Here is a 22,281-nt window from a genome sequence, read left to right as displayed (position 1 = left end):
TTGTGTAGCAAGGAGTCCAATAAAAAGATCTCTATGCTTCGGCCCACGCTCTAAGGTTCTGAGAATTCTTGGTAATGTGCTCTTGCCTTGGGACGTGGCAATAAACATACGACTCAGGTTTCCCACTAGGCTCCTAACTGGATGGAGTTCCTTAACCCGTCTCTAATTAAAACAAAGGGTTTCCGAATCAGCAACCCCTGGATTGGGTCTCCTCACAGTCCGCACGACACCCGCCCTATAGCGGGACACCCAAGTGGCCCCGGTGGGCGCCCCCAGAGTGGGAACTACATATCCCAGGGTGCCCCGGGGCGGGGGCGCCCCCTCGGATTGGCCGTCGGGGTCGGTGACGCTCAGTGTTTTGGCCCGGACGGTCACATGTTTCCTTTGTTGTGAGCTGCGGCAAACACTGGTGGCTGGAGGGAGACGCCGGCGTTGGAGAGAGCGCTGCGCCGCGGGCCGCTCGGGGAACGCAGGGGCTGCCGCTGCTGGCCGTTTCCAGCCTTCGCCGAGAGGTACCCGGGGATGACAGCTCCGGGAGTAGCCGAGAGGCGAGGAACCGGCCCGAGCCGAGGGCGGAGGGGCAGCTGAGGTCGCCACCGTGGGGGTGTCTGCAGGAGAGAAGCCAGCGTCGGCCGGCGTCTCGCAGCCAGACGTAGGGGTCTGAGGAGAGACTGCGCCTGGCACTTGCAGGGTCTCTGGGGTGCGGGGTCTCCGGGGCACCCTGGGGGGGCTCTTCAGTTAGCGCAGTTAACGGCAGTCCTCAAGGGAGGGCACCCCCGCCTCCTGGCACTACCGCCCCGGAACCGTGGCGTGGCTGGCGCGGCCCGCCGGGGGCGGGTTGGGAGGAGCATGGCCGCGGGGGCTGGGGGTAGCAGGTGCGGGTCACCCCGCCGCCCCGGGGGCCGGGGCAGCTGGCGGACAGAGCTGGGCAGACGGGTCCCGCATGTTGCGCATGGGCTTTGAACCCGGCGCGGCTCTTTTTTTTTTTTTTTTTAATGGAAGAAAGCACGGAGAATGCGAAGGTCTCGAGTCAGGCCGTTTGGTTTGGCGGGGCGACCGCTGGTCCTGTTGGGGAGGACTGACGGGGTCAAGGTGGGTCCCAGGGAATCGGTTGCGAAATGTGCTAGGCACCGTCACCTGACCGTTACCCCCGCCCCCACCCCCCGCGAGCCTTTGTTTACCACGGATGGCGGCTGAGCCAGGGCCGGGAATCCGGCCCTAGAGCGACCGTCCCCGGGGAGTCGGGGCGGGCGGGGGCGCAGGCGCTCAGCCGGCGGAGTCCCCGCCTAGCCTCCCCACCTTCCTACCAGTCCCGGCCGCGGTTCCTTAATTTAGTTCCTAACGTCCCCGCCCCCGAGTTCTGGACGCTCGGGGCGCAGAGTGTTACCGCGGCGGGGATTGGGCGCCCGCGGCGTGCTGCGGGCGGGGCGACGGGGCGTGTTCCGGGTGACGATTGGTGGCTGTCCTGTCGCTCTGCCCAAGCCGTTCCCCCCGCCCCCGTGAAGGTGATCTGGAGGACGCGCGGGAGCCCGCGGCGCGCGTTCCCCGCGGAAGGGCTGCAGCGCAGGCCGGGCGGCCCCGGGAGGACCCGAACGTTGGCCCCGTTTACCGAGCGTCGCTTCATTGCCGAGGTGGTGGGAAGGAAGTCCTCGGACGAATTTGTTCTTGCTGCTTCTGTGAACCAGGCTTAAGTAGCGAAATACGGACGATGAGGCAGGCAGTCGCTATTCACAGTTGATCTTAGTGACTAATCACTTGGTTTCAAGCGGCTTTTTAAGAATTACGCCTTAGTAGTTGGTAGCTAGTCTTTGCGGTCCACCAGCTGAGTTTAATCTTTATTAGGAACGTAAAATAGGTTTAAAACCTGCCTGGTGTCGACTGTGATTAAAATTAGCATTCTCCTTAAAAAAAAAAAAGATAGCTTAAGGGTATCTTCCTAAAAGTTAAGAGTACGGAAGTATCTGACGTACCCCGGTTTAGATGAATTGTTTTCCTGGTTTAGAGGACTGTGGTCCACTCTTCTATATTAAGCCCACGGTAATTCAGAATTTGAGTAAATTTCAAATGTGTTGTTTTAAAATTGGAAACTAAGAGGACGTTAATAAAATCTCAGGAAATCATTTTAGCCATAATGTGTTGAAGATGCAGTTTGGAGTGAATAGGGTACTTGGGCTTTATCAAATTTTCTTTTCCTTTGAATTTATAGGAATTCACCCAAGACCTAATACATTTCTGTAGAAGGTAGATTGAGTTTCCTGGGTGAAGCAGGAACTGAATATTATGAGCAGTTCGCATTTCTTAGGCATTCTTAATATATTTTTGAAATTCGAGTGAAGATGACTGCACCAGAAGGGCAGCTTCTGTGATCCCCAACTATCTCATCACTTGTGCATTGAGGGCATTTAACATATCTAAATAAGTACAAAATGCAAACCTCTTAGGGGTGGTGGAAGGGGAGGTGGGCGGGGGTGACTGGGTGACGGGCACTGAGGTGGACACATGAGATGAGCAGTGGGTATTATTCTATATGTTGGCAAATTAAACACCAATAAAAAATAAATTTAAATTAAAAAAATGCAAACCTCTAACCTTTTTTTATTTTTTTTTTAAATTTTTATTTATTTATGATAGTCACAGAGAGAGAGAGAGAGGCAGAGACACAGGCAGAGGGAGAAGCAGGCTCCATGCACCGGGAGCCCGACGTGGGATTCAGGGATCCCTGAATGTTGATTTAAAAAAAGGTTAGAGGGGATCCCCGGGTGGCGCAGCGGTTTGGCGCCTGCCTTTGGCCCAGGGCGCGATCCTGGAGACCCGGGATCGAATCCCACGTCGGGCTCCCAGTGCATGGAGCCTGCTTCTCCCTCTGCCTGTGTCTCTGCCTCTCTCTCTCTCTCTCTCTGTGACTATCATAAATAAATAAAAATTAAAATAAATAAATAAATCAACATTCAAAAGCCTGCCTATCTAGACAAAGCCTGTGACTTAGTCTCCGAAAAGGAAAAAGAAATATTTTGAGTTAAGGCTGTAAGTTTTAATTTAAATCTTTACTAGCTTTTGTTCAAATTGATAAAACCTTAATGCTTTTTCAAAAACTTTTAACTTGTTTTTCTGTCATGTCATGAAAACCCAGAAGTCAAAACTGTGAAAAATAAATACTATTTATTAAATAAATGATCGCAGTTATTTTTGTGGATACTTTTACCTAGAAATTTGAGACATCTTTTTTCAAGGTTTGCATTTTGTACTTATTTAGATGTATTAAATGCCCTCAGTGCACAAGTGATGAGATAGTTGGGGATCACAGAAGCTGCCCTTCTGGTGTAGTCATCTTCACTCGAATTTCAAAAATATATTAATATTTAGGTATGGACTGTGCTGAAAAATGTAAATAAAATAACGTCATAGGTATATCCATATAAATATATGAAAAATACATTTTGTGTAATTCTAATTGTGTGACTAAAACAAAACGTGGCCATCTGACAACTGTTGACATTTTTAAATCCTTATTCTTTCTACTATTAAAAAACACAGTAGCTAAACTTTTAATTGATGAGTTTGTCACTGCCTAAATTCATCACCCAAGGGCTTATAATTTCTCAGCATTTGGCACATCTTAAAGTCTACTAAATTGATGTTTAAAAGTGATTATGCCTGGGGCGCCTGAATGGCTCAGGCAGCTAAGTGTCCCAATTCTTGATTTTTAGCTCAGTCTTGATCTTGGAGTTGTCAGTTCAAGCCCTGCAGTATACACTACACTGGGTGTGGAGCCCACTTTAAAAAAAAGTGATTAGGCTTTACTCTTTACTCAATAGTTTCTTTTTTTTTTTTTTTTAATTTTTTTAACTTTTATTTATTTATGATAGTCACAGAGAGAGAGAGAGAGAGAGAGAGAGAGAGAGAGAGAGGCAGAGACACAGGCAGAGGGAGAAGCAGGCTCCATGCAGGAGCCTGATGTGGGATTCGATCCCGGATCTCCAGGATCGTGCCCTGGGCCAAAGGCAGGCGCTAAACCGCTGCGCCACCCAGGGATCCCTACTCAATAGTTTCTAAACATTATTTCTGTAAATAATTTGTGTCACCACTAAGGCAAATAAAAATCACTGAGTTAAAGGTATTTTTATACATAGAGAAGTCATCTGAAATACTAGGTCTCAGACTTGTTTGAGTGGCAGAGCAGAGAGTAGTGTCCTTAGTTTAATTTTGAAATAGAACAGTGCATTAAATACCTAAAAGAAACATGTAAGCAGGGTAAAACCAAATGATGTTAGGTTTACACATTAAGTCTAGCAAGAACCACAAGTAGGCTCAATAGGCAGCTTGATAACAGGTGTGGTATTTGATAATTAACAAAGTTTTTCCTTTGTGGATTGGGGAATATTAAACCAAAACTTATAAGGCAAGAGAGAAACAATGGAGAAATTTGTTTTTTTTTGTTCTGTGATTTAAGATCATAATCTGTTTTAGTTATAGAACTATATTGTTAAGTCTGACGCTAAAGTTTGTTGTTGTTTAAGATTTTATTTACTCATGAGAGAGAGAGAGAGAGAGGCAGAGACACAAGCAGAGGGAGAAGCAGGCTCCTCACAGGGAGCCCGATGTGGGACTCAGTCGGATCCCAGGACTCCAGGATCATGACTTGAGCCAAAGGCAGACACTCAACTGCTGAGCCACCCAGGCGTCCCCACTGCTAAGTTTTTCATCATTAGACACTTCTTATTTTTTTCTCTCATTAATGACAGTCGGTGTATTGACCATTTGAGCTCTAGTAAACAAGATAATCACTACTTGCTATAATCCTAGACAAAGAAATTTAAGTGTCAGTTGGCTTCTGGTGGCTATGGTGGGTAAATATATTCTTGGTGATTCCATTAAGAAATTTAAAATGTTGAAAAGAACATCTTGTTTATTTACTATTTCTTAAATTATTTCATTCAGCTATGTAAAATAAACTCTTCTTCCTCTCCTCAAAAGAAAAGAACAGAACATCTTAAAGACTGGACTTTAAATACTGTATTTGCAAAACTTGGTTCAGGAACCGCTCACTACTACGAGTAAAGCTTTATTTTTTTTTTTTTTTTTTTTTTTTTTACGAGTAAAGCTTTAAATTGAAATTTTAAGAGTATGAATTTATAGTTTCTAAAAAGTCATTAAATAGAAAGTTTCAAATAAATTAGCTTTTGAGAAAATAGTGTAAAAATATCTGAAATTTGTAAAAACTGCATGGTTTTATGTAGTGCCGTATTCAGTATAATCTAGTTATTTTAAATAATAAACTTACTGTGTTGTACTTTTCTGGCTTTCCTTCTTTTGCTTTACTTTATATCTTTATAGCTTTATATATCTTTAAAGATAAACCTCTTTTTGGTTAGTCTTCTGATTGTCTTTATGTTTCCTGCACTCTAAATTTGAGAAAATGGAGTAATGTAGAACATAGTATGTGGCAATTCACTACCACTAGTTGTAGGGACCACATTAGTGAAAATGTTGGTTTCCTTTGCTCTTTGGTATTTATTAGTCTTTAAAGCTCCTCCTTAATTCACACCATCTTTAAGACTGATGGTAGGGATCCCTGGGTGGCGCAGCGGTTTGGCGCCTGCCTTTGGCCCAGGGCGCGATCCTGGAGACCCGGGATCGAATCCCACATCGGGCTCCTGGTGCATGGAGCCTGCTTCTCCCTCTGCCTATGTCTCTGCCTCTCTCTCTCTCTCTCTCTCTCTGTATGACTATCATAGATAAATAAAAATTAAAAAAAAAAAAAGACTGATGGTAATTTCTTAATTTTGTATAGGATTCCTGCATCCTAAAGGAAAATTAAGCTTGGTTGCAGTATAGCTACACTCTAGATCAATTCTGATATTATAGCTCCTTTGGACTTTGTACACTGACCTCCTCTGTCCCTTGCCCTTACCTATTAGGTCGGTAAATATTACTCTAAGACTCTGCTCAAAATGCCTTAATGAATTGCCTTGCCCTTGTCCTCCTTAAGGTAACAATTCTAGACCAGATCAGTCATGAGAAAATCTCCAATCTGTGTTTTCAGCAAAACACTGAAAATTTGAATCTATTTTAGTATCAGTTCTGGAGTTCTGTTTTCTTTCTTTTTTTATCTTTTTAAATTTATTTAATCTCTACACCTAGTGGGGGGCTCACGAATTCACAACCTCGAGATCGAGTCACATGCTCTAGTGACAGAGCCAGGTACCCCAACCCTCAGCGTCTTGAATTAGATTTGGATCCAATTTTTGCAACTCCAGTGCCAGACAGAAAAACAAATGTTTCTTCACTTGACTTGGATGCCTGCATTGCCCCGGAATTTTATTGTCCCCTGGGAAAAAACACTTACTTAGCTAGGATTAACAATCTCCTAATTTGACCTAGTTGAAATACTCTAATACCAAGGGTAAACACATGTTAGACTTACTTCTGAGAGTAAGGAAACATTTCAAAGTAGCTTCACAATTGTAGCATAATCAGGGCATAGCGGTATGTGTTTGTGTACATATGTAGGAAAAAGTCAGTAGTCCATATCTTGGTTTTTGTGATCAACTTTTGTTATTTGCCTTAACTTGTTAAGACTTTATGAGTTCTGTTTGTAGTTATCTGGGCCAGAAACCAGAACTATTTGTGTTTATTTTTTTTTTTTTTAAACATTTTTTTTAAAATTTTAATTTATTTATGTATTATAGTCACACAGAGAGAGAGAGAGGCAGAGACACAGGCAGAGGGAGAAGCAGGCTCCATGCACCGGGAGCCCGATGTGGGATTCGATCCCCGGTCTCCAGGATCGCACCCTGGGCCAGAGGCAGGCGCCAAACCGCTGCGCCACCCAGGGATCCCCTATTTGTGTTTAAATACTATTGCTATTCTGTGCACAGTTCCAAGGTTGTAGTATTTTCTCTTAAGCATTTATCTCCTTCCCACCCACCAAAAGAAAAGTTTATAAAGTCTAACAAAGGGATCCCTGGGTGGCGCAGCAGTTTGGCGCCTGCCTTTGGCCCAGGGCGCGATCCTGGAGACCCGGGATCGAATCCCACGTCAGGCTCCCGGTGCATGGAGCCTGCTTCTCCCTCTGCCTGTATCTCTGCCTCTCTCTCTCTCTCTGTGACTATCATAAATAAATAAAAATTTAAAAAAAAATAAAGTCTAACAAAGCAGAAGAAATAATGCAATTATATATTAAAAGGTTTTAAAAATAATTATTTGGGAGTCTGTATGGATCTTTATAACTAAAGATTAAAAACTAAAAATTCTTTCCTGAATTACATTTTCTGATACTCTCAAATTGATTCCATAGTTTTATAATACATAATGACTAAACTGTCCATTTTTATAGTGTTGATAGACCAACTCAGAATTATTTAATGGCCCCAAACTCAGATGAGACCTCAATTACCAGACACTCTTCAAATATCCATTGCAGAGTTATCATAGGATATATATTTTGTCCTCTGAGGGCCACCAATTGGCTTGCTATTGACACAAATCTTTGTTTAATCATTTTTCAAGAAACTTTATTCCAAGATGATATTGTCAAGGAAGCTGATAAATATAAGATAGCATAAAATTATTAATTTGCTTTAAGGAATTGTCATTCAGAAATGATTTTCTACGGGAAAGTAAATTTTTAACCTATGCAAAAGTCAGAAACTGAAGTCTAAAAACTTTTTTCAATGTATTAATAAATAATGCCAACTATGCATTAAGTGATTAATATCTGATAATATATTGCTGTTCTCTATTTTAGGTGTGGAAATTAAAACAACACAACTATTTTGACTGGGGATTTGATCAAGCAAATGCTAACAAGGTATTTATAGTGATTTATAAAATATCTAAGGGGTTCCTGGATGGCACAGTTGGTTAAGTATCTGACTTTTGGTTTTGGCTCAGGTTGTGATCTCAAGTTCATGAGATTGAGCCCTGCTTCAGGCTCCATGCTCAGAGTAGAGTCTGCTTGGGATTCTCTCTCCCTCTGCCTCTCCCACTTGTATTCTCTCTCTCTCTCTCTCTCTAAAATAAATATATAAATCTTTTTTAAAAACCTGAACATTGTTATTAGAGAATCTAAACCATTTTCCTTTCTTTAACCAGGGATTACTTAAGCCAATCAGAGTAATGGGGAACAATTCTGTCCTCAAGATCATAAAAGAAAACAGTGTCTTAGTTATTTCTGATACCAAATAAAGTATCTACTCTTTGTAGCTCCTCCCTGATATCCTCAGTCCCTCTTCTACGTTTTTCTCTAGCCTTAGAGATGCTAAAATAAGTTATTTCTGATCTTCAGTTTTCTGAGACATAGGCAAAAAACTATCTTTCTTTCGTTCTTTCTTTTTTTTTTTTTTTAAGATTTTACTTACTCAGGAGAGACACAGAGAGAGGCAGAGATGTAGGCAGAGGGAGAAGTAGGCTCCCTGCAGGAAGCCCAATGTGGGACTCAATCCCAAGACCCCAGGATCATGTCCTGAGCTGAAGACAGAGGAACAATCATCAAGCCACCCAGACATCCCCCGAAACAATTTTAAATCCACCTAGCAATCAGGAACTGATTCAACATACATGAGTCTACAACATACATGAGTTCAGTTGGAAATGAACCCTAGAGTTTCTTTAACCAGAAGAATCCTGTTAAGAAAAAATTTCCTTTCAAGTGAGAGTATCACTTCAGGAAAAAAGCGCCTGAAGAAATGAGGGAGAGAAAGAAATATACTAGCTTTTCTAGACCAATCAAGTGACTCTGGCAATCAGCCCCTGACATGACAGTCTGATCACCCTTGCATTTGCTACCTTTACCTAGATAAAACTTTGTCATTATATTTCTTTGGAACAAACATTTTCCCCTCTTATTTTGTCTAGAGATGCTTGCTTAATTGCTTACGTTTTCCTGCAGGGAATGATGATGCTTTGATATTTGCTTAAATTTTTTTTAAGATTTTATTTATTTATGAGAGACAGACACAGGCAGAGGGAGAAGAAGGCTCCGTGCAAGGAGCCCAATGCGGGACCTGATCCCGGATTCTGGGATCACGCCCTAAGCCCAAGGCTGACGCTCAACCACTGAGCCACCCATGTCCCAATATTTGCTTAATTTTTAGAAGAATTCTGTCATTTATGTTTGCTTGATGATGTATGAATTCGTTTATTATAAATCTTGAACCTATATTAGATACTGTACTCAGATATGGTTAAACTTGTCTTTAAATTTTTAACTATTAATAATTAAAATACTTCATTTGTGTAAAATGGGAAAACAAAAGCTTGCAAATTGCATCTGGAACCCCAAAAGACACACTTTGAAATGCAGCTCATATTTCTAAAACCTTCCCGTGTAACTTATTTACTCTATCATCAATAGGAAGAGTTTTACATTTTGTCTTGTGGAGACTGGTTAATGGGAGAGTTCTTAGAATGGCTAGAGAAAGTGAGGATGTACAAAAAGCCAGGCCAAAGCTGGTTAGAAGGAAGCAGCTCAGGAAGCCTGGGTGGCTCAGCGGTTGAGCACCTGCCTTCGACCCAGGGCGTGATCCTGGAGTCCCGAGATCGAGTTCCGCATCGGGCTCCCTACATGGAGCCTGCTTCTCTCTCGGCTTATGTCTCTGCCTCTGTCTCTCTCTCATGAATAAATAAATAAAATCTTAAAAAAAAAAAAAAAAAAAAAGAAGGAAACAGCTCGTATCTATGAGATAGCCTCTCTTAACATACAAAACAGGAAAATATCTTGTTGCTGTTGAATACTTTGTAATAGCACATGATTTTATAGCTGTTCTAATCCAAGATTTTCAGTTTTACACTGGGTGAAAGCAGCGGAAGACCTTTCATCAGTCAAGAGTGAAGGAACCAGCTATGAGGATAACATTTGGAAAATAGGATAAAAAGATAAGCCCTTAACTGCTATTAAAGTTTTCATCAGCTTTGTATAATACGTAACTCCATCTGCTATCCCTAAATTTATCGGATATAGATACCAGATAACAAATACCAGACACAGTAAGATTATTGGATACCAAAAGCAGAGAATCTTTTTGTTTGTTTTCTTACTTGTCCCTTTTAGCCAGAAGGAAAATTCTTGCAGTATGTTATTTTGTTTTGCACTTTGTATGTATTCCTTTGCATTGTCTTGCATTCATTAAACACTGAGAAGGGACACCTGGGTGGCTCCGTCAGTTGGGCATCTGATTTCTGCTCAGGTCATGATCTCAGATTTGTGGGATCGAGCTTGGCATTTGGCTCTGTGCTCAGGACAAAGTCTGCTTGGGACACTCTCTTCACTTTCCCTTTACTCTTCCTCCGCTCATGAGCACTCTCACTCCTGTACTTTCTCTCTCTCTCTCTCTCTCTCTCTCAAATATGTGAATAAATAAAAAAATCTTTAAATACTGAAAGTACAAAAATGTAGAACAGAAAAGGCATCAAGTTCAAGATTTTTGTGGTCATTAATGCCAGTAATAACATCACTAGTCAAAAAAATAATTTGTGAATTTTTTGAACCTGAAATGCAATAAGAATTTAAATTAAGCTGATTTGAAGATAAATTTTTTTTAAGATTTTATTTATTTATTCATGACAGACAGACAGAGAGGCAGAGACACAGGCAGAGGGAGAAGCAGGCTCCATGCAAGGAGCCCAACATGGGACCTGATGTATGGTCTCCAGGATCATACCCTGGGCTGAAGGCAGCGCTAAACCGCTGAGCCACCGAGGCTACTCTAAAGATAAATTCTTGATTTGGGAAGCTGACTTGTGACTAAATCAACCATGATTTGAATCTAGCTTGGTGTAAAGCATTAAGGTTAAAATAAGTTATATTCCGTATCATGTTTGTTTATGTTTATCATAATTGAATGGTTAGCACTTGTGATATTACATGCTTTGAACCTTTTTCTGTTTCAACAATAAAAAATTGGCTTCAGGCACAGGAGATCAGTTTCTATATATTGAACTATTACTGAGATAATTTCAGATTAAAAGCATATTTGAGATATGTGCTGCTGCCCATGAAGAGCTTGTAATTTAGAAGTGATGATTTGTACTATAAGTGAATTTTTACAGTTTAACCCATGTATATATGCATGTATTTGTGGATGGCACACACATGCATAACCCAAGAAGTTGAATGACCTGCAGTGAGGCAAACATGAATTCTAGTCAAGAAAATCTCAAAAGAGATGGGAAGAAACCTCTCCCATTTTTTGGTTCATGATATAATACATTTTAAAACTAATAGTATGGGCAGCCTGGGTGGCTCAGTGGTTTAGCGCCGCCTTCAGCCCAGGGTGTGATCCTGGAGACCTGGGATTGAGTCCCACGTCGGGCTCCCTGCATGGAGCCTGCTTCTCCCTCTGCCTGTGTCCCTCCCTCTCTCTCTCACTGTGTCTCATGGATAAATAAATAAAAATCTTAAAAAAAAAAAAAAAAAAGGAAAGATCTCATTTGAAAAAAAACTAATAGTAAAATATTTTAAACTTATGTAATTTTATTCATGTAGGTATTAAAATTTACAAAATGAAGAAATTTATCCAGTAATTGACATTGCTCCAAAAACCAGTTATTCGTAAGCATTCTCTTAGGTTTATTTTTGTGTGTTTATTTAAATAGGCCTTCTACATGAGTTTCCACTGCTCTGTTTCATTATATTATAAACATTGTTACACATTTAGAAAATAAATGACATATATATTTGGTTTTTTATTATTTTTTTTAAAGATTTATTTATTTATTTATGATAGAGAGAGAGAGGCAGAGACACAGGAGGAGGGAGAAGCAGGCTCCACGCCGAGAGCCCGACGCGGGACTCGATCCCGGGACTCCAGGATCGCACCCTGGGCCAAAGGCAAGCGCTAAACCACTGAGCCACCCAGGGATCCCAACATATATATATTTGAATACTTAGAATTTTCTGTTTGTTTTCTTAAACTTAGAAATGGGGGTAAAGTTTATCCCTATCAGTCTTTCACCTACTTGGTAAATAGTTCCTGCCTATTTAGAAAAATCTGTCTTAATCCCGTATATAAAGTCCTAAGGCTGTAAACCAACTCTTTTGTTAATTGTAGTAACAACCTCATAAGGTTTTTGGGATGTTTAAATTAAATCTATATGAAGAGGGATGCCTGGGTGGCTCAGCGGTTCAGTATCTGCCTTTGGCTCAGGGCATGATCCTGCAGTCCCAGGATCGAGTCCCACGTCAGGCTTCCTGTAGGGAGCCTGCTTCTCCCTCTGCCTATGTCTCTGCCTCTGTCTCTCTCTCTCTGTGTCTCTTCATGAATAAATGAACAAAATCTTTTTTTAAAATTAATAGATTTATATGAAGAATTTAGAAAGTTGGGGCACCTGAGTGGTTCAGTTGGTTGGGTGTCCAACTCTTGGTTTTGGCTGGGGTCTTGATTTCAGGGGTTGTGAGATCAAGCCCTGTGTTGGGCTCTCTGCTGAGAGGAGAATCTGCTTGAGGATTCCCTTCCCCCCTCAAATAAGGAAATCTTTTTAATTTTTTTAAAGATTTATTTATTTGGGAAAGAGAAAGCAGGGGAAGGACAGAGGGAGAGGGAAAGAATCTCAAGCAGACTGCCTTCTGAGCACAGAGCCCCATGTGAGGCTTGATCTCATGACCCTGAGATCATGACCTGAGCTAAAATCAAGAGTCAGTCACTTAACAACTGACCCACTCAGGCACCCCAATAAATAAATTTTTTTAATTTTTTTTATTTTTATTTATTTATGATAGTCACACAGAGAGAGAGAGAGAGGCAGAGACACAGGCAGAGGGAGAAGCAGGCTCCATGCACCAGGAGCCCGACGTGGGATTCAATCCCGGGTCTCCAGGATCGCGCCCTGGGCCAAAGGCAGGCGCCAAACTGCTGCGCCACCCAGGGATCCCTAAATTTTTTTTTTTTGAAAAGAGAATTTAGAAAGTGCCAGGCACACAGCAAGCAGTTTAAAAAAAAAAAAAAAAAAAAAAGGTTAGTGTTGTTGTGTTTTGTATTTTAATGTATATAAGAAAATACAGCCCCCATGATATTGTCAAACCAGTTAATACACACAGATTTGGCTCTTACTAGTTCCCACAGCCTTACCTGGTAGATTTCCAAGAATTTCCTCAGTTTTTACCAGAATTCTTAGAGGGAACCAAAATAACTCTTCTTCCTTCATTTTAGGACTTTTTAAATCCACACAGTCCATATGAACACAGCAGGAATTTCTCTATCAGCATTCTGCTTCTGAATTCCCCCACCTGGTGATCCCAAGTGAAAATAGTATTTGTTTTACTTGCATCTTTATTCCATTTGTCTGATAAAATTGCTTGAATTTTTTTCTGGTTTTACCTGCAAAATTAGGAGATAAATAGAGGAATGGAAGAAAAAAAAGATGCTGTGCGTGCAAATATTTAGGTGTCCTTCACGTTATTACAACCAGGTACTTTTCCTTAACAGTAGGAATAGCTTGGTGTACATCTGCCCAGGGAAAATCCTATCATCTAGACTTGAGGAAGATTAAGTGCTAATTTATATGAAGAGATAAAAATTTCATGGAAATTTAAGTGGGAACTGTGCTGTCTATACCAGTGTGGCATCATATCACCTATGCTACCTTATTATTTATCTTTTTGTGAATATGCTTTATCTCAACTATATTTTTTTTAAAAACTCAACAGTAATATCTTACATCTCTGAAAACCATAGACAGAGCACAGTATCCTGACGGTGGTAGGCTAACAAGTATTTGTTGATGATGCTAGAAGTGGAAGTGACAAACTCAGTGAGGGTATTGATGAAAATTGGAAGTAAGTAGTGAATATTGTGACTAGGATATCTGAGTCATGGGATCCCTGGGTGGCGCAGTGGTTTAGCGCCTGCCTTTGACCCAGGGCGCGATCCTGGAGACCCGGGATCGAATCCCACATCGGGCTCCCGGTGCATGGAGCCTGCTTCTCCCTCTGTCTGTGTCTCTGCCTCTCTCTCTCTCTCTGTGTGACTATCATAAATTTAAAAAAAAAAAAAATTTAAAAAGGATATCTGAGTCATTAGACTGATTGAGAAAAGAAGGCAAATATAATAAATCATATGAAAAAAATATAGAATGAGTTGCTTCTTGATTTTTATTTCATGTTTTCTTATTATGTCACATAAAGGTTTTTAACAGGGGGTACAATTTTTTATGTGATGGGGTATACGAAATACAGGTTGTTTTTTTTTTAAGATTTATTTATTTTTAGAGAGTACATGCATGCACACGAGCAGGGGGAGGGGCAGAGGGAGAGAATCTTACAAGCAGACTCCCTGCTGAGTGCTGAGCCTGATGAGGGTCTTGATATCAAGACCACTGAGATCATGACCTGAGCTGAAGCCAGGAGTTGGACATATAATCAACTGAGCCACCCAGGAACCCCACAAAATACAGTCCTAAATTAAGATTGTTAATCTCAAGTCTTGATTTTTTGTGGCTTATGAATGTAGGACAGCATTTTATTTGGGGGTTATCTTTGATGTCCATAAACCTTTATGATGCCATAGTTAGGCCTGGATGTCTGACTATTGAACTATTTCTGAAAGAAGCTGAGAGCTTTAGAAGGAATTGTATATGAGATTATGAGAGCATAGGAATAGTTGAGATTCTGAGTGCTCTTAAGCTGGTTACAGATAGCATTTTGGATCACATATTAACTTATGGTGATGTGTGGGATCCCTGGGTGGCTCAGCGTTTGACCATCTGCTCAGGGTGTGATCCTGGAGTCCCGGGATCGAGTCCCATATCAGCCTCCCTGCATGGAGCCTGTTTCTCCCTCTGCCTATGTTCCTGCCTCTCTCTCTCTGTGTCTGTCATGAATGGATGAAGTGAAATCTTTAAAAAAACAAACTTATGGTGATGTGAAAAGAAAGTAACAGTAGGAGAACCACCTTAAGAATCAAAACTTAAGGGTCACCTGGGTGGCTCAGCGGTTGAGCATCTCTCTTTCACTCAGGGTGTGATCCCGGGATCTGGGATCGAGTCCCACATCGGGCTCTCTGTGAGGAGCCTGCCTCTCCCTCTGCCTGTGTTTCTGCCTCTCTGTATCCCATGAATAAATAAATGAATCTTAAAAAAAAAAAAAAAAAAAAAATCAAAACTTAAGAGAATTGTAGCTATAACCCAGGGCCTCAGTCCATTAGTTTATCTATTCATATTCATTTCTGACAGTTTGGGGATGTTTCTTATTAGCTAAAGGGAAAGAAGGATATAGATACATGTGTTTTAAAGATCTGAAAACAAAACACTACATTATTCTAGTGGAAAGGAAATAGTGAAATAGAGAAAAAAATATAGATCACTTAATATTTTGGCATATGTGCCTCCCTTTTTCTTTCCCTAATATATGCTGATACATTTTCTATTTTTTATCATGTTTTATGATCTGTTTTATACTTACTATCTGATTAATACTTCCTTGTGTCATTAAATAGTCTATATAATTTTAAATGACTGCATAGACTATCTTCAAACCTCAAGATGCAGTAGGATTTAAGTAATCTATTCCAGGGCATTTAGATTTTTGTAAGTATTTTCTGTTAATACAGCATTGAATGTTTCTGTAGATAAATCTTTCCACATATTCCTGATTATTTCCTGAGAATAGATTGTTAGAAAGGGGCTTGCTGGTCAAACAATATACTTTTTTTTAAGTAATCTCTATCCCCAACATGGAGCTCAAATTTACAACTACAAGATCAAGAGTTAACATGCTCTACTGACCGAGCCAGCTAGGTGCCCCAATGTACGTTTCTTTAAAGGCTATTGATAGGGATCCCTGGGTGACGCAGCGGTTTGGCGCCTGACTTTGGCCCAGGGCGTGATCCTGGAGACCCGGGATCGAATCCCACGTCGGGCTCCCGGTGCATGGAGTCTGCTTCTCCCTCTGCCTATGTCTCTGCCTCTCTCTCTCTCTCTCTCTCTCTCTCTCTCTCTCTGTGTGTGTGTGTGTGTGTGTGTGTGTGACTATCATAAATAAATAAAAATTTAAAAAAAAATAAAGGCTATTGATAGATATAACAATTCTTCTTTTACAATACCATATTAAGATAATAAACATTTACATTAGGATTCTGAATGTAGTCAAATTCTTTGTCTTATAGCATTCCAACTTAACTCTATGGTCAGTAGATAAAACCCAATTGTGTAAAAGGAGACAAGTTTTTATTTATCAATTTTTATTAAAATGAGAGTATTCTAAGTAAGATATATTAATAATGTGATTTTGTTGTAGTGTTTACACCAAAATGAGACTATGTAGTTTGAATGCTGCATTTTTTTATATATTGAAATGTGTTTTTGTTTTGTTTTTTACCTTTAGCCGCATAAAAAGGATCTTTAACAGTCATTTCTCAACAATTATATAGTCAACTGATGTAACAATGGTACTAATATTGGGACGAAGACTAAACAGAGAGGATCTCGGGGTGCGTGATTCCCCAGCAACTAAGCGTAAAGTTTTTGAAATGGACCCAAAATCTCTGACAGGCCATGAGTTTTTTGACTTCTCTTCAGGATCATCCCATGCTGAAAATATACTCCAGATATTCAATGAATTCCGAGACAGCCGCTTATTCACAGACGTCATCATTTGTGTGGAAGGCAAAGAATTTCCTTGCCATAGAGCTGTTCTCTCAGCCTGTAGTAGCTACTTCAGAGCTATGTTTTGTAATGACCACAGAGAAAGCCGAGAAATGTTGGTTGAGATCAATGGTATTTTAGCTGAAGCCATGGAATGTTTTTTGCAGTATGTTTATACTGGAAAGGTAAAGATCACTACAGAGAATGTACAGTATCTTTTTGAAACATCAAGTCTCTTTCAGATTAGTGTTCTTCGTGATGCTTGTGCCAAGTTCTTAGAGGAGCAACTTGATCCTTGTAACTGCTTAGGAATCCAGCGCTTTGCTGATACCCATTCTCTCAAAACACTCTTCACAAAATGCAAGAATTTTGCATTACAGACGTTTGAAGATGTGTCCCAGCATGAAGAATTTCTTGAGCTTGACAAAGATGAGCTTATTGATTATATTTGTAGTGATGAACTTGTTATTGGTAAAGAGGAGATGGTTTTTGAAGCCGTCATGCGTTGGGTCTATCGTGCTGTTGATCTGAGAAGACCACTGTTACATGAGCTCCTGACACATGTGAGACTCCCTCTTTTGCATCCTAACTACTTTGTGCAAACAGTTGAGGTGGACCAGTTGATCCAGAATTCTCCTGAGTGTTATCAGCTGTTGCATGAAGCAAGACGGTACCACATACTTGGGAATGAAATGATGTCCCCAAGGACTAGGCCACGCAGGTGAGAAAATGATTTATAAATGAACTACAACATAATTATCAAAAGTTTTTATTCTTAAAATATTTTTTAGCCTCCTGAGTGAAATCTCAGAGTAGTCATATGTATTGTCTATGTGTGGCTTTATATAATCTATAATACTGTTTTTGGGTTATGTAAATGATTAAAATGTCTCTCCTTCCCCCCTAAAAGTTTTTTTTAAAAAGTCTCTCCCAATGAAGACTAGATTCAACAGTAGCATTCTTTGTTATTCTGAGCTATGAAGGGGGTATTCCAAAGTGTCTTTACAACTATGAATGCCTCAACGTATTTCTGCTTATTTCTCTTAATCTTTGTAGGATCTCAAATCACTCCACTTTTCTTTCCAAAGAGTCTTTGGAGATAAAGTAGACTAAAGACTTTAGTAGACTCTCTTGTACTGCCTCTACAAATAAAAAACAATTGGCAGGGGTGCCCTTGAGGCTAAGTTGGTTAAGTATCTGACTCTTGATTTTGGTCTAAGGTCATGACCTCAGGGTCATGAGACCAAGCCCCACATTGGACTCTGCATTCTGAGGTCTGAGATTTTCTGTCTCTCTAAAATAAAATAAAATTAAATAAATAAATAGATAAATAGGCAAATTCACAGACTTCCTTCTATCCTAACAGATGACTTGAAATATAAAGATGAAGTAAGTAAGCTGGTATATATTGGGTGGATTTTTGGATGTAAAACCCAGGTTTCAGATCTCTTATTGCCACAGTTATTTAATGTCAATGTCAATTTTTAAATTTTTTTCTGATTTTTTTTTTTAAGATTTTATTCATTTATTCATATGAGAGAGAGAGAGGCAGAGACATAGGCAGAGGGAGAAGCAGGCTCCATTCAGGGAGCCTGATGTGGGACTCGATCCCGGGACTCCAGGATCACGTCCTGAGCCAAAGGCAGATGCCCAACTGCTGAGCCACCCAGGCATCCCAATTTTTTTCTGATTATATAAATTATATTATTAAAGAGAATTTGGAAAATTTATGTTTAGAAGTAGGAATTTAGTTCAGTATTATACTTGTATTGTCTTATAGTACATTATTTCAGTAAAACATACAGATTTTAATTCATAAGCTATAGAAAAATAATATCCATGTCTTAATATTTGAAGGAGTAATATTAAGTGTACTATACTATGAATAAGCAAGAAATGGCTATTGTGAGAAATAAATTGTGGTAAAAACATACAGCATAAATGTATCATCTTATAAGTGATAAGTATACCACTTATTATACCAATAAGTATACCACTCAGTAGTGTTAAATATATTCACGTTGTTGTGAAACTGGTGATTTTTATTTTCTCATATTATCTCCACTTTTCCTATAAATTTACTAGAACATAGCTCTCAAACCAAAATTTTAGCTTTGATATTGATTATTATTGTTTTGGAATGTGATTAAAATTCAGCATATTATGAAGATAGCACCTCTTTAAAATCTACACTAGTTTGAATATAGCAAGATTTAGTCTGTTTCCTCATATCTAAAATGAGAATGATGATAAATAGTATTTATCTCACAGGCTCTGCCACTGAAACTATTAAATGCAATCATCCTAATGATAAATGCATCATTTATTTCACAGGCTCTGCCACTGAAACTATTAAATGCAACTCATCATAGAAAGTGGTGCATAGAAGTACTTAAAAATTATTATTTATGTAGGGTAACCTAAGTCTGACTGACTTTAAGAAAACTCCAAGAGCACCTGGTTGACACTGCTAGTTAAGTGTCTGACTTTTGGTTTCCGCTCGGGTCCTATCAGGATCTTGAGATCAAGCCTGGCGTGGGGCTCCCCTCTCAGCTCACAGTCTTCTTAAGACTCTCTTTCCCTCTTCCTCTGCCCCTCCCTCCCCTACGTGCACATTCATGCACGTGGTCTCTCTAAAATAAATTTTAAAAACTCCCAGTACAGTACTTAACAGGCTGAACTTTTTATAAATTGGATACGATATTGGGTGATTATTACAAAAACTAATGTAATATTTCTTTGTATTTGGGTTACAGTACATGTTTTTCTTCAAAGTCAACTGAATTTAGTGAAAATAATTGCTTTATAAGAAAAGTATACTTTCAGTTTTTTAACAAAGGACAGAAAACATTTAATTTTCTTATATAAATATATTAATTTTTTAAGTTGTTACTTTTTTTAAGGACTATTAAGAAAATTGAGTATTTTTTTTCCAAACAGAATCCCCTTACAGCAGACAGAATGGTTTTGGGTCAAACAGGATTGATAATAACTTTCCTGTGTATATCTCCTATATATACATAGGATTAGAATTAGAGACCAAGGAATATATGTTATAAAATCAAATTAAGTTATTATTAACATTATTTATAAAAATATGACCTAAATGAAATAAGATTGCAGCCTAAAGGTCTTTAGGCTGGGGCACCTGGGTAGCTCAATCATTTAGGCATCTGCCTTTGGCTCCTATCATGGCCCAAAAGTCCTGGGATTGAGCCCCGCATCATGCTCCCTCCCCAAGCAGGGAGCCTGCTTCTCCCTCTCCCTCTGCCCTTCCCCCTGCTTATAAGCTCTCTGGCTCTATCTCTCTCTCTCAAATAAATCTTTAAAAAATAAAAAGTTAATTAGGCCTAGGTAATAAATAGATAATTTTTCAATTCACTTCTATATATTTTTTAAAGATTTTATTGATTTATTTCGGGGGGGGGGTGGGGAGAGAGAGTATGCGCAAGCATACGTGCACATAAGAGCAGGAGGAAGGAGAAGCAAACTCCTTGCTGAGCAGGAAGCCAATGTGGGGCTCCATCCCAGGACACTGGGATCGTAACCTTATCCCAAGGTAGACGCTTAACTGAGCCACCCAGGCACCTCTAATTTTTTTTTTTTAAGATTTTATTACAGAGAGAAAGAGAGAGAGGCAGAGACACAGGCAGAGGGAGGAGAAGCAGGCATCATTCAGAGAGTCCGACGTGGGACTTGATCCAGGGTCTCCAGGATCACGCCCTGGGCTGCAGGCAGCACTAAACCCCTGCGCCACCGAGGCTGCCTAGGCACCCCTAATTTTATTTGATTTGTAAAAATGTATTTTACATCCAATTTCTAAGGAAATCAATCCATTTCATACAATGAAACACATCTATATATATGATTGCGATGTCATCTTTCTTTAGGGGGCAAGTAGGAAAAAAACCAAACTATAGTTACATGGAATTTGCAGACTATTGTAATAAGTATAATAGAAGATATCTCTTTTATGTAGATATTGCATGAGGAATGTAAAGAGAAATCCTTTATTTTACAACTCTACCATCACCTCCTATTCCTTATATTCCTTCACTTACCTGTTATTGCATATTAGTACCAATCACTAGGAATTTGATTATCTGAACAATGTGTATTGTTTGTCAGGTTTCCCTCTTTCTGAGAAACTCCAAACTTCTTTGAAAGAGTAGTGATGTCTCTACTTCAACTACAGTTCACTCTTTTGACTTTCTCTGCAGTCACTCTACTGAAACTCCTCTCAATCAGGCCATCTTTCACCTTCTATTTGTTGTTAGCCTCTTTTCAATCTTTATTCACCTTGATCTCTCTTTAGGAATTGACTTTATCAATCGCTTTACTTTTTCTTGGAACTCCTCTATTAGCTTCCAGAACATCATTTTCCTCATGATCCTCTTTTCCAGCTGCTCTTTTTCCATTTGATGGTTCTATATCTAGCCTTCGAAATGTTGATGATCCCCTTGGTTCACATCTCTCTGTCATGCCTTATATCACATCTTCCTAGGTGTTCTCATCTACTTTCTTGGTTTTAATTACCATGCATGCTATTGACTATCAAACCTATAACTCCAGTCCAGATTTTTCTTTCATTTGTTCATCTGCTCATTGACTATCAAACCTATAACTCCAGTCCAGATTTTTTTTCATTTATTCATCTACTCATTCAACCAATTTTTTAAAATTTTTATTTATTTGTCTGTTTATTTTTAGTTTAGGATGTGTCTTTAAAACAGTAACATAGTCAAAATAGCATCCCACTTAAAGTTAATGTTTCCTTCATATTAACTAATACCCAGTCCATAGCCATATTTCTCCAATCTTTTGCAAACTGTTCTTTAATGAACCTTGATCCAATCCAGGACTACTCATTGCATCTGATTATTCCCATGAAGTCTCTTTTATTCCAGAACAGTTTGTTTTTCATGATTTTTAACTTGCTGAAGGGCAAGTTATCCAGAAAAATATTTCACCTTCTATTAGGTTGCTTCCTTCTGCTGTCACTTAGCTGAATTTAGCTGTGTTTCCTGGAAACTAGAAGTTAGCTCTACAAACTTCAGCTTGATGGAGACAAGTTAAATATTTTTGACTAGAGTTCATCCTAGGTAATGTGTATATTGCATTGCATTGCATTAGGAGGCACAGCCTATCTGGTTGTCCCACGATTGCTGATGCAAAGATTAACTCTAGATTGGGATGATAACAGTCTGTTCCCATCACTGTATAGTTAGGTCATAGTCCTCACATCAGCCAGTATTTCTTCAGTGTTTACCCTGTGCCAAGTGTTGTCCAGCGTAAGAGAGAAACACCAACATACATTATATTAAAAACAGAGTATGATTGCAGTTACCTAGAAAGAGGATATGAGCCAATTGAAGAGCACAAAAGCTTTGATAATCTGCACTACCAGTTGTAAACCCTTGGGGAAAAGAAACAATAGAGACCAATCATAGGAATGCTAGGAATAGTTGTCTTTTTATTGATATCTATTATGCAACTTCAAGAATAGTAAAAGCTGGGGATCCCTGGGTGGCTCAGCGGTTTAGCGCCTGCCTTCAGGCCAGGGCGTAATCTGGGAGTTCCAGGATTGAGTCCCACATTGGGCTCCCTGCATGGAGCCTGCTTCTCCCTCTGCCTCTGCCTCTGCCTCTGCCTCTGCCTCTGCCTCTGCCTCTGCCTCTGCGTGTGTGTGTGTGTGTGTGTGTG

At 39.8% G+C, this 22,281-nt stretch overlaps 1 protein-coding gene across 12 annotated transcripts in view; it reads left to right on the top strand.

The window, feature by feature from the left end:
- The first annotated feature begins 324 nt into the window (after positions 1–324).
- Positions 325–22,281, top strand: part of KLHL24 (kelch like family member 24) — a 45,072-nt gene continuing 23,115 nt past the window's right edge. For 2 of the 12 annotated variants that reach the window (XM_072752581.1, XM_072752578.1), the window contains exons 1-3: positions 4,975–5,054; positions 7,748–7,810; positions 16,319–17,299. In XM_072752581.1, the coding sequence (XP_072608682.1) occupies positions 16,380–17,299 (920 nt within the window). In that variant the 5' untranslated portion in view covers positions 4,975–5,054; positions 7,748–7,810; positions 16,319–16,379. Of the gene's footprint in view, positions 653–1,002; positions 1,093–1,482; positions 1,632–4,974; positions 5,055–7,747; positions 7,811–11,726; positions 11,831–16,318; positions 17,300–22,281 lie in introns of those variants that run through there. The other 10 variants (XM_072752575.1, XM_072752582.1, XM_072752579.1 and 7 more) reach the window with 10 other exon arrangements.

The sequence above is a fragment of the Vulpes vulpes genome, chromosome 3 (genome assembly GCF_048418805.1).
Source record: "Vulpes vulpes isolate BD-2025 chromosome 3, VulVul3, whole genome shotgun sequence".
NCBI lineage: Eukaryota > Metazoa > Chordata > Mammalia > Carnivora > Canidae > Vulpes > Vulpes vulpes.
Note: the sequence above shows the minus strand (reverse complement) of the source record. Positions and strands in the feature narration are given on the sequence as shown.